Raw genomic sequence first — 17,570 nt, 5'->3', positions numbered from 1 at the left:
ACCAGCAGCCCAGCGAAACACCTCGTGGCCAGCAAGGCGGGCAAAGCCGGCACCCACCCCCACCATTTCCTCTTCCTTGGGGAAATGGATGGCTCTGTGCAGGGTGTCCATCATTTTATCAATGGTGCGATGGACCACCCTGCAGACAGTGGCCAGTGGCATGCAGAAAATATCTCCTGCAACCCTGTAGGATGCCCCACAAGCCAGCCAGTAGAGGGTCACCAGCACCTCCACTTCTGCACCCCATCCATGGGTCCTCTCCAAGGGCAGCATCTGCAGAAGCATATTGATGCTGTCCCTGGAGAGCCTGAAGGCTGGTTTGGTGTCAGCTTCGGCGTCCTAATAAAACAAAGTCAGGATGGGTACACTGTGGTTGACGCATACCTCCTGGCAGGCTCTTGGTCCTGGCCACAACAAAAGGGGAAAAAAATGCAACATTTTTTTTTTTTAATATTTCAGATTTTTAACCTATTCATTATAATTATTGTTCTCCATTTTGATAAATGTAAGTTTAGTTCTTATTATCAATGTTAATGTTTTATTATGTATATAGTCCCAATTGTAATTTTTTAACCTATTATTAATTATTCTCACTGTTAACTTAACATTATTTATTCATTTTTGTTATTCTAAATGTTCCTGATTTTTAACATATCATTAATTAGTTAACTATTAATATTGATGCTTCTGAATTAAAATATATTTGTTATTATTTTTAATGTTATTGATTTTTATGTCATATTATTATTAATAAACTTTCCCAATTTAAATCTTTTTACTCTGGATCATTAAATCATTAACCTTACCCTACCATACTAACTTAAATTATTAACCTTTTTCAGTGTGTAGCCTATGTAACATTTATGTTTGAATATATGCATGTATTTATTTAAGCAAAACTACTCAATCATTGTTTTTGCGTAATTCCTTATTATTTGTATTAAAGGTAAGTGATGCCCCCGTTTCTCTTTGTCCTGAGTCACACTGTCTTGTATGTTTACTGTGAAAGGTTTAGGAATGAAATGTTTACTGGCCATTTTTTTCGATGTATGACATATGAGTAATTCTATGCAGCAAAGACTGTTTTGTGGAGTGACTTATATTGATATTTTCGGCACTTTATCGAGCCTTGAAACATACACTTAAGATATCAGTTTGTCTTTCACTGGGATAGAGCTAATGTAAGTAAGTCCAAAGTATATATAATTGTCTATTCCTAATCTGAATGAGATGAAATGAACGTACAAAGACAGCGAAACTGGCCAGCAGGGCGCGTCGTCTTGCCATCCTTCGCCTCATCCTGGCCCTCCTCTGATGGATCTGCCTCCTCAATCGTGCAGCCTCCTCTTCAGCGGCGATATAAAGTATGCCGACAGCAATAGTGAAGTCGATTTCGTTCATTTTTGTGTAAATTTTTAGACTTAACTGATTGAATTCGTGCCAAGCAGACGTAGAACCGATGATTTCTTTTCCTCCCCAACTACACTCGTTTTTTCCCGCCACTGGTTTGCTATTTATTGGAATTCGGAGAAACTAATAAATTACTATGAAACAATGACCACAACATGAGACATGATTGATTTATGTTATAATTTATGCTTTTTATTTGTGTAATTTTTGTCAAACTGCTGGCAAGACAACCGGATGTGACGTGGACGTACAGGGAAGGGGACGCAAGTCCGCTGCTGTTCCAATAGTGGTAGGATCATCCTGCGGACTCCCGACCTCTGAAGTCCGAACTCAGAGACAAACTTGCCAAGTTCCAACTTCCAAAGTTTGCGAGTTCGAACTTGCGAACTCTGAATTGAGAGACACCCTCTGTGTTTCGTGTGCTTGGGGTGGGTTCATTGTTTGCTGTTGGCTGTCGCTGTGTCTTTGTGCCTCCTTTGTTTCCCTGTGCTTCATGTGAGTTTTCTAGTGTTTTTGGTTTTGTTTCTTTTGTTAGAGTTTTTTGAGTTTGGTTTGATTTTTTGAGTTAGTAAAATAAATTTTTATTTCATCTGCATTTGGGTCCTCCTTCCTTTCGATTTTCCCTCCAGACTCTCACGACAATGTGTGGGAAAACAGTGGAGTCACTTTTCTGCTGCTGTAGACTGAGATAGAAGAAAATGTAGATTATGGTGCCCTCTGTGGAATCTTGGTTTTGGTTACCTCCGCCAAGGAGGTTATGTTTTTGGGAGAGTTTGTCTGTCGGTCCTTTTGTCCGTCTGTCTGTGAACAAAATAACTCAAAAACTAATGGATGGATTTGGATGAAATTTTTAGGAAATCTGAATATTTAGATGAAATAAAGGTAGGAGCAATATTTATGGTCAAAGTGACAATATGACTGAGGACTGTGGCACTGGCAGAGGTCTGTGTTCTCCAAGTGCTGTTCTAGTTACTTGTGTGAACATGCCGTCAGTTAGAGTATTTTGGAAGGACAGAAGCTTATCTAAAAAAAAAAAAAATCTGGAAAACAACTTCAGGATGATGATGCACCTGACATACTGTAGAGACTTTTTGATTCAGAGTGTAAAACTGAGAATAAAAGGGCCGTGATAATCATTGCAACCAAATAGACATCATGATATATTGAATAAGAATGTATATGATACTATATGGATATTACAAACTTTGAAATACTGGTTCATTACCAAAAACAAATGTAATTCACAACCAAGCTTGAGTTTCAAATTCAACACTGGTTTTATTTCTTTATTGACACTTATGTTTGGGCACATTATAGTGCTTAAAAGTCCAAGGAGATCTGGTAAAACATTCGACGGCCACCCTGTCACACTCACAGATGAACATCTCACACTCGTTGTTGTCATCTGGAGGAGAAATAAAATAGGACTCATTAAAACACATCCTACACCATCAAATTAACTGCAATCAATTTGATAACAACAGAATCCAAGTATGGTTTTTTATTTGGTTAGTCTGTTTCAAAACCAAAATAAAAAGGAAAAAAAGGTGTGATTACTTTGTTTTTCTGATTAAAAGAAAAAAAGAAAAAAGTGGTCTTGAATTGTTGTTTTTCTGTTTTAAAACCAAAACAGAAAAATCAAGTTCTATTTCATTCTTCCTGACCGCCAGAGGCAGTTCTTAACACTGGATTATATCTGTCTCATGCACGCGCAGGTCGAGTATTTAATATCAACAAAGTCACATGTGACCTGAGGGGTATTGCACGAAAGTAGGATAAATACATCCAGGATAAATGAGCAGGCGCGGCTTGAATAAGCCTAGTTGGCGCTTTCTCTGATTAACTGGCTGCATGATGAAAAGCCAGGATGAAAAGACGCGGCTTAGTCAAGCCAGGTGTGGATCATTTGGATAAGTGCGCATTCACAGCCTTCTTAAGAAGACCACGAGATTGATCACAGAATCACAGATTGAAAATGGAGCAAGGACGTGCATCTTTCCTCACGTGGGATGAACAGGCAATACTTCTTCAACTATATGAAGAAGTAAAACATATAATCCACAAGAGAGGCAACACGAGTGTGGTAAAAAAAAAAAAAAAAAAAGAGAGGGAAAAAGCCTGGCAGTTAATAACAGACCGGCTTAATGCGTAAGTAGCGCGAACATGTACAATTAAGAAACAGCACTCCACACACTGTCATAATTACAGTATAAAGATGTGGAGCTGATGACTTTTCAAGTCTGTGAATCACTAATGTTTTTCTTTAATGTGGCCCATAGAAGTGCATGTTACTCAGGTTATTTGAAGTATAATTAAGTTCAAAGAAAATTTAAACTCTGTGTCCGTGTTATCTATTGAATCAACTTCTCTTATGTTGTGTTCTGTTTATCCCTCATCTGTCATGAAGAACAAACCTGTCTGGCCAGAAAAGAACCTGGCAGCAGGTGAAAACCAAATATAAAATTATTCTGCAGTCTGGTAAGTTACTTAAGCGTAGCCCAAAGAGCAATGAATCAAATGAAGTGATACATTTGTTGTATGCTGAGAATGAATTTCTGTACAATTTTAGCCATGAAAAAAAGACACATCAAACCAGCGCAGGGGGTGGCCCACCAAGCCAGGACCTGACCCCAGCAGAGGAGCTGGGACTCCACTTAAATAAAGGGAGGCCAGTGATGGAGGGGATTCAGGGGGGACTGTGACAGATAGTGATATACATATTAATTAAACCTCTGCCAGCAATTTGACAAACTGTCTTTATTAGTATTGCAATATAACAGTAGGGCTGACAATGAGACCGAATGAATGAATAGAAAGATTGTTTACGTTAAAAAGTGGAGTCAGAATGATGTGGGACCCTTTCACTCCGAAAGGTGGAGTCCTAAAACAGGACAATTTTCCTATTTTCAGGAGACAGTAAAGACAAAATTATGTTCTGTCTGCTATATTGTAGTCCATTTCAGTGGTGTGATATATTTATTTTTCCTTTGTTTCTCCTCTTTCTCATTCTGTAGGTTTAGGTTTTTTTTTTAACAGTTTGGATTTGTACCAATGTCAGTAAGGCCTGTTTTTTCCATTTTTTTAAATAATAATTTTAAACCTTTTATTGTAGGACTTGTATTAATAAAGAAAGGATTCTCAACTGTCTGTGTTAAAAGTTATTTTTGTCTTCATGTAATCTGTGCAAATAAAAAATACTAAAGTCAACCAGCAAATGCAATGACTACATTTGTGAGATTTGGGTGCAGGATGATTAAATGATGTAATGTGTAGAAAAAGCATGGAAATGCTGTAAACCATGCTCATTTCTTACATTACATAGAGCAGAGCCAGCGCAGAATTAATCTTATCCTGGTAGTTAGCCTGGTCTGGAGCAGGCTAGCTGCAGAGAATAAATCGCCATGGTAACTAGTCCAGGATAAACTTGGCCAGCTTTTGTTCAACCAACTTGAGGCTAACTTCATCCAGGATAACCAATGTTTGCCAGCTTAATCCCTTATCCTGGTTTTGTGCAATACCCCACTGGGATGACGCATGAGGTAGTTTAAATAGCCTGCATCATCGCAAGAGACGCCCCTTCTATCTTCTCGCAGGTATCCGCGCTGCAGGTTGTTTTCAGAAGGAAGTCAAAAAGACTTTTTTGCTTGGAGCCCTGTAACTACGGTTGGAGCTACGGAATTTCGTCCCTCTAAGGGCAGCAATAAGTCACAACGGCTACATTATTTTCACCAAAGCCGAGTTGTCTGGCCAGTGTTTTCGCCGGCAGCCTCGGCGCCATACAGACTGGCTAATGATAGCTGGGAGCTGCTAAGGTCAGTAGTATAGCCTACGGGCTGAACGTTTTGTTTTTTATGTTGAAGGAGAGCCTGGCTTCTGGCTGCTTTTGTGTCTTTTTTTTTGCCTTTTCCCGCAGTAAAAGTGTGTGTGCTTTCACCGCGGAGCGTAGCGAGAGTAGCACACCAGGTTGTAATTGATTGTCCCACTTGTGTTTTCGCTTCGGTGGTTCATGGTTTTCATTTAAGAAGAGCCTGACTCTGGGTTTCTTTGTTTGTTTTTTTCCCCGGTGAGAAGTGTTTCCATTTTTGATCCGCGAGGCTGGTTGTATCTCGGTGTTGGACGGCTGACTGTCACTGACGGCTCCACAGCTGGTTTCGCTCGCTTAGAAGTGACAATTTTCCATTTTCTTTTAGTAGTATTGAGTGCTCCCCATAAGTGTGTGGTGGAGGAGTTGATTTGGTTTTGTCGGCTTGTTACCACTGAGTGGTTTCGCTCGCGGGTAATATCACCCAGATAGACCACCATGTCTGACATGTTAGGGTCCCATGTTTGCCGTTCATGCATGGCGCCGCTGCATGCATCCGATGGCCATGATGAGTGCCCTTTATGCCTCGGTGCTGCACACATGAGGGAAGGACTTTCAGAGAACCCTTGCATGAATTGCAGTTTCATGCCACGGGATCTGAGGCTGGCACGGTTGGCTGAAGTGAAAGGACAGCAATCGGGGGACCAGCTGCCTCCATCTGGTATGGCTTCCAAGAGGCATTGTGGGGTAGGTGGCACACTGCTGGAATGTGCCCCACCTAAGAAGAGACCCAAGAAGGTGGATGGTTTGGCCATTAAGGTAAATAAACTAGGCTTAGAATTTGCAGAGATTAAGGCACTGCTTCCTAACCTTCAGCTGAGCAGTGGGGCAGCAAGTCCAGGAGAAGACCCACCTGGTTGGGATGGAGATGTCTTGTCTACAAGAGCTTCCTGTAACCAGTTTTGCGGGGCCAGTTCGATCCAAGGGGGTGTGGACACTTGTGATCCTGCCGCTGGTAGGGGGTCACAACAGACAGTGAGTGGATCTGGGGTTGGTTCAGAGGCTGGCCCAGCCTCTATTAAACCAATGGTGCGCATGGTGTTGGGCACGCTTGGGCTTGGATGAGGCCCGGTGTCTGGTGCCCCATCAGGTGCCTTTTTCAGACGCCCCCCCCGCAGGCAAGCTTCTGTTCCACCATCCCAGCCATATATTGAGGAGCTCCATAAGTGCTGGCCAGACCCCAAAGCCCTGTCTCATCACACATCTGATGGCAGGGCCCTGGCCTCCATGCAGAATGCAGGCAGTTATGCCCTGGGCCAGATGCCAGCAGTGGAACCAGCAATAGCCTCCCTCATTGTTTCACCTGATGAAGTTTTGAGACCTGATGCTCGCTGCCCCAGGCCGCAGTGTCGCATCACAGATGATTTTCTTGTGAAGTGTTATGATACAGCGGCCCGTATGGGGCGTATTGGTAACTCGTTGTCCCATTTGATACTGGCCCTGTCGCAGTCCCTGCAGTCGTCTGACCTGGATGTGTCCATCCAGAGTCTGAGTGATTCCTCTTTGCAGGCGTTTGCCCTTATGACTAGGGAGCTTGGTAGGTTAGTGTCAACACTAACCCTGACCAGGCGTCAAGTATGGTTAGCTCAGTCTCCAATTCCTGAGCCAGGTCGGAGGGCTCTTCGGACTCTCCCAGTAGTGCCTGGGGAGTTGTTTGGGCCAGCGGCGCAACAAGCATTAGAGCGTGGGGTTCAGGCAAACCAAGCTAGGTTACAATTTGCTAGCCTTCAGGACTCTGCGCCCGCTTGGAGACGAAGGCCTCAGGGGGCATATAGCACTAGCCGTCCTCGATTGCCAACCCAGTCGACTGCCTTCCCAAGGACATCACAAGCCCTTGAGCGGCCTGATTACCACCAACGCCCTCCCCAACGGTCTGGGCTCCAGACCCAGAGGGGTCAGAGGTCTGGGTTTCGCCCAACAAGAGACCCTAAGGGCCAGGGGGGAAGGCCCTGAGGCCTTGGGGCCGGCCGTCTGATGGTTCTCCCAACAGCACCTCAGCTATTGGAAAAGCTGTACTTCAGACCCTTGGGTGGTGGCAACTCTTTCCCTAGGCTACCATCTTCAGTTCCGACGCCGGCCCCCAGTTTTCGGTGGGATCCGACATACCAAGGTCAGCGATCCCACAAAAAGACAGACACTCAGCCAGGAGATAGCCACCCTCCTGGAGAAGGAAGCCATAGAAGAAGTGGACCATCTGACACAGCAAGGTGGGTTCTACTCAGTGTATTTTCTAATCCCAAAAAAAGAGGGCGGATTTCGCCCTTTTCTGGATCTAAGAGGGTTGAACACTTTTCTGAAGGTGTTGCCCTTCCACATGCTGAGAACAGCAGATGTGCTACAGTCTGTGACTCAGCAGAGTTGGTTCACTACAGTGGATTTGAAGGATGCATACTTTCATGTGCCAATTGCGCTCCACCGAGGCAGGGTTTATCAGTTCAAGGTGCTTCCTTTCGGGCTATCCCTTGCCCCAAGGGTTTTTACATGGTGCATACGGGCAGCATTGGCCCCACTGCAGGCCAGTGGTATGCAAATCCTACCATACCTGGACGACTGGCTGATCTGCGCGTCGTCCCAGTCACAGGCAGATCAGGACACTTCAGCCCTTCTTCACCATGTTTCACAGCTGGGCCTCACAGTCAACTATGCCAAGAGCTGTCTCATACCCAGCCAGAGGGTGGTGTTTCTTGGAATGATCCTGGATTCAGGTCACATGCTGGCCTCCCCCACACAACGCAGAGTGGAGGCCATACTCCAGCTTCTCTGCCGTTTCCAGGGAGGCAGGAGGATACAGTACAGTCTTTTCCTCAGGATGCTAGGTATGTTAACGTCAGTAACATCAGTGGTGCCACTCGGCCAGTTGTATCTACGACCTTTCCAGATTTGGATAAATGGCCTTCATCTAGACCCAAGGGTGCACAGATCAAAGAAAGTCATGGTGTCCAGCCAATGTCTTCTGGCTCTGCGACTATGGAGAAACAGGGAGTTTCTGTCCAGAGGGGTAGCATTGGGTTTAATACCCTCGCGACGGGAAGTGGTTGTAAATGATGCTTCAACAACTTCAGTCATCTTCATCAGTTGGGGAGCAGTGTGGAAACGCAGAGCGGTGAGAGGGCTCTGGAATGTGCAGGAGGCGACACAGCATATAAATGTGCCCGAGCTCCAGGCAATGCATTTGGCTCTCATCGAATTCCTACCGCATTTAGAGGGCAGACATGTTCTGGTGCGTTCAGACAACATGTCAGCAGTCTACAATGTCAATCATCAGGGGGGCCTAAGGTCAACCCGACTGCTGGGGGTGGCACACAGTCTCCTTGTATGGGCTTTCCCTCGCTTTGCGAGCCTCAGGGCCATGTACCCGCCAGGACCACATAACCTGGTGGCAGACTCTCTATGCCGCCAGAGACCTTCTCCGGGGGAGTGGAGACTCCACCCAGAGGTGATAGAGGAGATATGGAAGATATATGGCAAGGCAGAGGTGGACCTGTTCGCTTCGAAAGCCTCAACCCACTGTTCTCTTTGGTTCTCCTTAATGGAGACAATGAGCCCTCTAGGGCAGGATGCTCTGGCACACCCATGGCCAGATCTTCTCCTGTATGCATTCCCACCGTTTCCTCTCATTACAGCAATACTACACAGGCTTCAGCAGTTCAGCCACAGGCTTTTGCTGGTTGCCCCGAACTGGCCAGGGAGGCCGTGGTTTCCATGCATGTACTGTCTTCTGACCAGAGTGCCATGGTGCCTGCCGAAACGACAGGACCTGCTCTCACAACTGGCAGCATCTGGCATCCGAATCCAGAGCGCCTGCAATTGTGGGTATGGCCCTTGAGGGGCCTGAACCACTCTTAGCTGCTTGTGACCAAGCAGTTATTCAAACCATAAATGACTCCAGGGCACCCTCCACAAGGGCACTTTATGCAAACAGATGGAGGCTCTTTTCGGAATGGTGTAGGGCCCACGAGGAGACTCCTGAGAGTACCTCAGTGCCAGTAGTACTGCGGTTTCTGCAGTCTTTGCTCGAGAAGGGGCTCTCTGTTTCCACCTTAAGGGTATATGTGGCTGCGATTTTCAGCCAGGCTTAGAGTAATAGATGGAATTACCTTTGGATCCCACAGTCTGGTGACCCGATTTCTCAGAGGAGCCCAGCGGCGAAACCCTCCACAGGCTTTTAAAGTTCCCCCATGGGACCTACCTTTGGTGCTTGGAGGCCTTTGCCTTCCCCCCTTTGAGCCTCTAGGACAGTCAGGGATTGAGTGGCTATTATCAAAGACTCCTTTTCTTGTGGCAATGGCTTCAGCTAAGAGAGTGAGTGAGCTTCAAGCCTTGTCAGTGAGTGAAGCATGGAACTGGAACCTGGAACTCAGATGGCACAGCGGTGTCACTCTGGCCTAACCCAGCATTCATCCCTAAGAGGTTGGGGGCAGACTACATTAATCAGGTCATTGAATTGGGAGCTTTTCTCCCCTCATCCCAGCAGGGAGAGGGGGTCAATTCAGCAGAGCTGCTCTGCCCAGTTAGGGCATTGAGGCGCTACATCCAGGCAACCTCGAGCTTTCGCCGCTCTGATTGCCTGTTTATCTCTTATGGTGGACACAGGAAAGGACAGGGCCTGTCTAAGCAGAGACTTTCCCAGGTGGATAGTTATGGCAATTGAGGAGGCCTACAGGTCAAGGCCAATGCCACTTAACATCAAGGGTCATTCAACCCGGAGCGTCTCAACTTCGTGGGCAGCACTTCAGGGGGTCCCTCTTAATGAGATATGTGCCGCAGCTACTTGGGCCACACCATGTACCTTTACTATTTTTGACCCAGGAGTTTTTAGTGTGCAGAAGAAAGTTTGTGTACTTACTGCCACAAGTGATCTTCCCGCGGGACTGGTCGCAGTTGTAGCTGTAGTGCTCGAAGTAGGGACTATCAAAGAATTTCCAGCACTTAGGGTGGGCTATGGCATCACCCCAACACTTGTCATGGACTTGACAGCACCTACCAGTTACAAGATCAAGCAAGACAGTTTTAGGAAAATGTCTGTTTTAAAGTCCCTGTCATCTTAAAGAAGCAGAATGACCGGATCATGACCTGTCTGTATCATCCACAGGTGTGCCAGAGCCTCCTATTCCACAGTAGCAGCCATAGTCAGTGTAGGCCAGAGTAGGCCAGCTTTTAGGCATCATACACAGGATCATGTTTCTGAGCTGTATGACTGACCTTTTGTCCAGTACGGGCTGGGCTGAAAAAAAGAGCCCAGTCATACACCACATATACAGATGTACTGGTTAGAATTGAATTAAAATAAATTTGATTTTATTTTAATGTGTACTGTATGCAATGAAGCAGAAAATTGGGAAATGCCATTCTCACACAAAGGAAAAAAAAAGAAAAGAAATGAAGTAATTATACATGTTCAAAAAGGCGTAGGAAGAAGTAGATACTTTTTGAGCTATTACTCCATAATACTCTTCCTCATGGGTCTTATAAAAACAAATTCAGCTGTCAATGTAAATATATTACACACGTGTGCATTACAAAACACAGAATCTTTAAAAATATGTTTAATAATCAAACTCTATTAGTGTAGCACCTTTCACTCAGGACTTGATAATACAAAGTGCTTTACATGGGATATAGAATAAATTATAAATAAAATAAAAAGTAGAAAATTATATCATTGCATAAACTTAAAATATAAGACCCTCCCCCCACCAATTCAGTACACGCACTCACTTACTTTAACACACAGAGACATAAAATGGAAATTCTGATGAAAACAAAATTAGAGGAGTGGGGAAACACTATCTTAAATTATAAATGAGGAAACACAGGAGCTTAGACAAAAAAAAAAGCTAGTTAAATATCATGGTAAGGCATTAGATAGAAATACTATAAGGTACACTAAGTAAATACATGATGAATAAATTACACAATAATAATATAAAATCAAATAAATAAAGCCTAAAATCAGGTGCATATTAAAATAACCTAAAACAGGATAGTAAAAAGAAAAGCATTAAAAAAGAATAAAATTCCACATTAACAATCTGAATATGAATAAATATACACATATGGACACACATACATACTTACTTGTATTTACTTTATAAGTCACTGTTCATATAAATAACATATCTATATCCATCATACTTACATGGAGCAAAATTACCAAGAGAGATGGCTAAAGCCACAAGAAGCAGAGTCTGGAGGGTTTTCATCCTGGGAGATGGAGAGTCACACAGAAGTGCTCACCCTGATGTTAGGTCACTTTATATATGAAGCCTGAGACCCAGGGAGTGTCCGTCTCTGGGTCAGTGTGTTTGATTTTCATATCTGAAGTTACTGAACTTTGGGGGAGAGGTGTGGCAGGTCTGATAAAGGACCACAAAGACACATTCAGGACTACATGTATCAGTTGTGTTACGTGTGGGTAAAATGAACCTCCCTGATAATTGTTCAGTACTTTGTGCAGCCAGTACTATTGAAAAAAATGAAGATGTCAATCAGTCAAGTGTTATCTCAATGCACTTTACCATAAGGAGGCCAAAGCCATACTCTTCACCTTGTACATACACATGCAAATACACACACACACACACACACACACACACACACACACACACACACACACACATATATATATATATATATATATATATATATATATATATATATATATATATATATATATATATATCTCAAAGCAGAGACAAAGGGACTAAAATCATACTTGTCTCTGCTGAATCTGACCTTAGCCAGTCTTTATTTATATATAGCACCACATTTGTTGAATATAGTTTTATCAATGGTAATCCTCTGATATGTGGCATCTTATTTTTAAGAGGGGCCTCATGTTTATATGGCTGTAAACATAGTTTCTATGGATGTATAACTGATACAATCATGGAAAGGGAAATAAATGTTATATTAAAATTAATATCTATATAATCTGGAGGGGAATTGATGTTGATTGATATAGCAGCATTGAGCTGTACTGCCATTAAAGTGAGTTTCCCTGATCTAAATGTATAATTTTATCATGGGATGTTGAAAAATTTCAGGACTAAAAAATGAGAAGCTGGCCTAGAAGTGTTGACAGGTTGAAATGTCCTAGGAGAAGACTTTTAAAGAGATTTGGGGGTTGTTACTTTGGTCTAAAAATGTCTACAGCTCTGGATAAAGCTACTAATAATGTGTTGGCAGCTGGATTTCAGCTTGTTTGGAGCTTTATAAGATTCTTTTCAAAGCACTTAATTGTTCATGCCTCTAGTATATAACAGCCTCACACAGAAGGTGGTGTTCATTAGAACTTACTCATTTTATATCTTATATTTAGATTTTAGATTATTTGTATTTAAATAGGACAGTTTGCATTAATTAACGCTGTAAATGAATGGAATTTAAGCCAAGTGGCTACTTTCCATCCCAAGCCCCATTTGCAGGTTGTGTCAACACACAAAACAGTCCTCTGTAATTGGAACAAAACATACAAACACACTAAAAGACATAAAGTCATAGAGAAAAAAAACGTCATAAAGTCCAGAGGAGAACAGGCCAGGAGTTGGAGTACCATGTGAATTACACACACTGAATTACAAAGTGCTAAAATGCAAATTAAAACGCTTAAGTCCTGAACGCTAACTACCTTGGAGCACTGTTAATTGTTTGATTGCACATTGATATGGGTTATAAAGAACATACCACTTTGCACATTTTCCTACCACCCAAGATAGTGAAATGTGGCATTTTGAATATCATTTTGCACAGTGCTCAAGTTCAGTCATGCATGTGTGAGTAGATATTGCATTCAACAGCTCAGTAGCTCTAGCCAACATCATGACTGGTCAGTTATAAATGTTGATTGAGGGAATGATTGTCCAACCATTTTCTGGGGGCTTTTGAAAAGTCCTGCCCATCCTCAAAAACCTATGGGCTCTTTCTCAAATGTATCAAATAAAGTCATAGAGAAAAAAAATGGCATAAAGTCCAGAGGAGAACAGGCAAGGATTTGGAGGACCATGTTGATTTTACACTGAATTATAAAGTGCTAAAATGCATATTACAATGCTAAAGTTCTTAACACTAGCTGTCTTGGAGCACTGGTCATTGTTTTATTGCACATTGTTACAGGTCATATAGTGCATGCTGCTTTCCACATTTCCCTACCACCCAAGATAGTGAAATGTGGCATTTTGAATATCAGTTTGCGTGGTGCTCTTAGCACATGGTTAAACATGCAGATGGGTTGCACTGAGAAAAGCATACATAGATAACTTTTGTAAGCACTCATTCACAAAAATGACATACATGGATGTATTTACACGGGACAATCATAGACTAAGAATATGTAATTATGGATTAAGTGTTACACTTTTATGTAGCCGTGACACAGCACTGAGAGAATTTAGGTTTCAGAGATGACCGACTAATCACTTATTTGACCACTTCTGTGTTTTGCTGTTAACTGACCTTGATACTGTGGGGAAAAAAATATTAGGATCTGAAAACTTAATTAATCCCCAAGAGGAAATTTTGTTTTTTTCACTTACTCTTATATACAGTATGGCAGTACAAATAAGAAGCCCATGAAAATAGATAAGAGCATAAAAATCTAAGTAAAAGATCAAGAAAGCAGGTTGCAACATGCAGATTCTTTAAGCCACATCAACTTCCCTATGCAGTAAAAACATAAATGAGAATGAATAAGGCCAATGAGAATAAAGTATTAACATAACCATTATTTACAACATAAATATAACAGGACAGCACTGTGTGACAGAAAAAGGAAATTTGACCAAACAGTGGTTTTATGCCTCCGTTGGGAATATATTCCAGAGAGTAAGTATACAGTGATGGGACACATGGCCTCTGACCCTACACCTCCCAAACTGAAAGGCACAAAATGCCCAAAAATATACATTAAAATATACATACAATATACAAATTAAAGAATCACAAAAGTTCTAGAACTATTGCAGGTGATAGGTAACTTCTTATGAGACTAACACTGATCTCTCTCAGGCAGGTCGCACAACTAGTTTGATCTGATATTAAAATGAATGTCCAAAAGTTCAGCATTTTTGGTACTTAAGATTCTAAATCTTGTAAGACCTTTGAAATACACTGTTAAATGGTAGAATCTAAAGGATTCATCACATGGTTACAACAGCTGCCAGTCCCACTTTGATGCATACACCAACCAAATTCATAATCTCTATTTGAATGCGTTAAGGGGGCTGGATTTTGTATTTTATGGGGAAACACTGAACTGCTTAGCCAAACCAATCAGCAAATCCACAGCAATAATCTTAAAAGTCATTTAAAGTATCAAGTGTGTGAACACATTGCAAGTACCACAAAAAACGTGCTTCCTATTTCATGGATCTGAGACATTTTCTTTGGACCTAATCAAGCCAAGTAAGTCTGCTACTTTTACATTTGTAGCATTACAGACATACTTTTATTTTCAGCACCTATATCGTGTCTCTTCATCGTGGCAGACTACCTGCGTTTGTTTATATCTGGCACGCCGTGCCCGCGGATTGATACACTAAGCGGCGAGAGCCACGTAGCCAGCTGTGGCTCAGCAGTGGAGGTAGCGCTGTTTTATGACACGATGAGAACTAGAGCCTCATTTAGCAGTGTTTTTGTGTGAAAGTAACACGCTGAAAATTTTCTACATAAAGCGTGAATGCAGACAGATATCAGTTTTATTTGTGTTTTTGGTCAAGTAAAATATGGCCCTGTCTGAGTGCAGAGGAGCAGGGAGGGGGTGTTTGGTAAGTATTCGCGAATACCCGGAAGATGACAGAAAATGATCCCACCCACAACTTAACAAAACATGATTGGCTAAGACAGCTGTCATTGTCAAATTGTGTCCACATTCCCTTGAGTTACACAGGCATTCGTTGCAGTTACTGAAGGCCCTGCCTGCCAGAATGTGTCGCTGATTTACCCAGATACCATCAACAGGAAAATTGTGATTGGTCCATTTTCCATTTTGTTATTTTAACCCATTGTTAGCCAGGACAAGTTTATAAAAATAATATAAAACTCATTGCTATGATTTCATTGAGTAAAATAAATAAATAAAAACAAAATAAAACAAAATAAAGAAATACAATTATTACTTAGGAGTACAAAAAATCTTTCAATATTTTTTATTAGGCCTTCACTGAATACCTTGAAGGCCACGAGGGTTCCCCTCTGGTTTCTTTATTTTGCCTAAACAGCCAACCCAAACTCTCATACACACACACATACAGCCAACCCATACACACACACACACACACACACACACACACACACACACACACACACACACACACACACACACATACGCGCGCGCGCGCACACACACACACACACACACACACTCACACACATACACACACACACACACACACACACACACACACACACACACACACACACACGCACACACGCACAGGTGCATGATCTTAAAGACATCATTTGGCTGCCTTGTACTCAAGTCTTCTTTTTTTCTGAACAGTTACATTTTCATTAGTTATGAGAGGTTAAAAAAAAGGTTTTATGTCACGTTTAATGATGATTGACAGCTTCTGTTCTTGTGTATTTTTTTTCTGGGATTGTAAAATATGTCAGGACGTACAATCAAAAAGTGAATAGACCCGCAGAAGAAAAAAAAAAATATTAGTTTTGCCACCAGGCTCCACTTAGATTTTCCTAGAATCCCTCACAGTCTCTACTGCACAGACTTTTGCTGCACAACTGCTGCCTATGGCTGGGCATTCCACAGAGGTATTTTGGCTTCAGAACTGTACAATAGTAAATGGCGGAGCCACACTGTCCATCATACAGTCTATGTTTGTGATGTATTGCTTTGGAGCTTGAATAGAATTATCACTACTTGTTGCAAGGCACTGCCCAAGTAGCTGCCTGTTGCAGCAGCTTTCTCTTCTTTGTCCGTTTCTTGCAATTTTTTTTGTCTCTTTTTCGTCATCTTTGTATTTGGAGTGGATCATCACTTTGTATGGTTCATTGTTGGTCATGGACACCAAACTTTTTGTGGCTTCAGCAAAATTTTTACTACTTTTCTCCTGTGTTTGTCTGGAGATCCTACATGTAACCATGGCTGCATTGTTTACATGTGAAATTAGCTGTTAGCAGCCTGTAGCATGTCAATGCTAACTAGTGTAAGGCTTGATGATTTCCCTCAAGGTGAGGAGGAGGAGGTGAGGATGACGTGCTGGTTCTCAGGTGTGAGCTGTGAGGTGACGACGTGGACCTGTCTTTCCATCCATCGTTGTTGGGAACATGGGATCTATCTCCGGTGGGACGGACGAGCTAGCCGTGCTAGCCCAGCGGCAGAGGGGCTGCCGGAGGGCAGAGTGGCATCGTGCTGTTCATGGACGTGGCTGATGGAGCTGACATCGGACGCCGGCGCCACATTGGAGGAGCTTCACCTGCCGTGAGCAGACAGGATCCAGGAGACAGAGACTGAACAGACTGCTGGGGAGGCTCAGTCCTGGACCCTGTGGAGGTGGAGACTGGCTGACTGGACAATGATGGACAAGCTGTCAGCATCTATTTTCTTATGGACCTTTTTGCACTTTCTATACACTTTCTTACTTTTATTTTTCTTAATTGCTGCTGTGACTCCTGAATTTCCCCTCGGCGATAAAGTATTTTCTATTCTGTTCTATTCTATTCTAGAATAGATACGAAAGTGTGCATGCGAAGAGCGCTTGACTGTGCATTAGGTTATTTGACATCTGTTGAATCAGAAACCAGAACTTTTTCGCAACTTCAGTCCAAAACAAGGTCTGGTGACATCAGTGTTTCTGATCCATTTTTATGAACGCAAAAAGCCCGGCCGCCCGAGCCCCTCTCATGATTTTGGTGGAAATTGTCTAGTATCTCTATATTGGTACAGTAAAAATGCTTGATATCAAGCAGAGGTGTAGTGTTGGATGAGTAGAGGTTGAATATGCCACCCATAGCCATGAATTATTGATAAAGGTGTATTTACAGTATGTGGAAATTGGTGTAATATGCATTCTCTGGGTATAAATATGAGACTTTGCTGTTAAATTCCTCCATATTGGTACAGTAAAAATGCTTGATATCAAGCAGAGGTGTAGTGCTGGATAATAGAAACCAACTATACCACCCATAGCCATGAATTATTGATCAAAGTGTATTTACAGTAAGTCAAAAATGGTGAAATATGCATTCTCCCGGTATAAAAATAAGATTTTGCTCTTTTATTTCTCCATATTGATACAATAAAAATGTTTGACTGTAAGTCAAAAATGGTTTAATATGCATT

At 42.4% G+C, this 17,570-nt stretch overlaps 1 protein-coding gene across 1 annotated transcript; it reads right to left on the bottom strand.

The window, feature by feature from the left end:
* Positions 1-2,696: 2,696 nt before the first annotated feature.
* On the bottom strand, positions 2,697-11,475 carry LOC141788187 (phospholipase A2-like). Its single transcript, XM_074667045.1, has 4 exons — positions 11,427-11,475; positions 10,346-10,496; positions 10,119-10,252; positions 2,697-2,815 (listed from the first exon to the last, which is right to left on the bottom strand). The coding sequence occupies exons 1-4, from the start codon at positions 11,473-11,475 to the stop codon at positions 2,697-2,699; spliced, it is 453 nt and encodes a 150-aa protein (XP_074523146.1).
* Between the last annotated feature and the right edge of the window lie 6,095 nt (positions 11,476-17,570).

This window comes from Halichoeres trimaculatus, unplaced genomic scaffold, assembly GCF_033239565.1.
Source record: "Halichoeres trimaculatus isolate MK-OKI-2021-1 unplaced genomic scaffold, fHalTri1.1 fHalTri1_scaffold_3, whole genome shotgun sequence".
Classification (NCBI taxonomy): domain Eukaryota; kingdom Metazoa; phylum Chordata; class Actinopteri; order Labriformes; family Labridae; genus Halichoeres; species Halichoeres trimaculatus.
The sequence above is the reverse complement of the archived record's forward strand: the minus strand, read 5'-3'. Positions and strand labels throughout refer to the sequence as shown.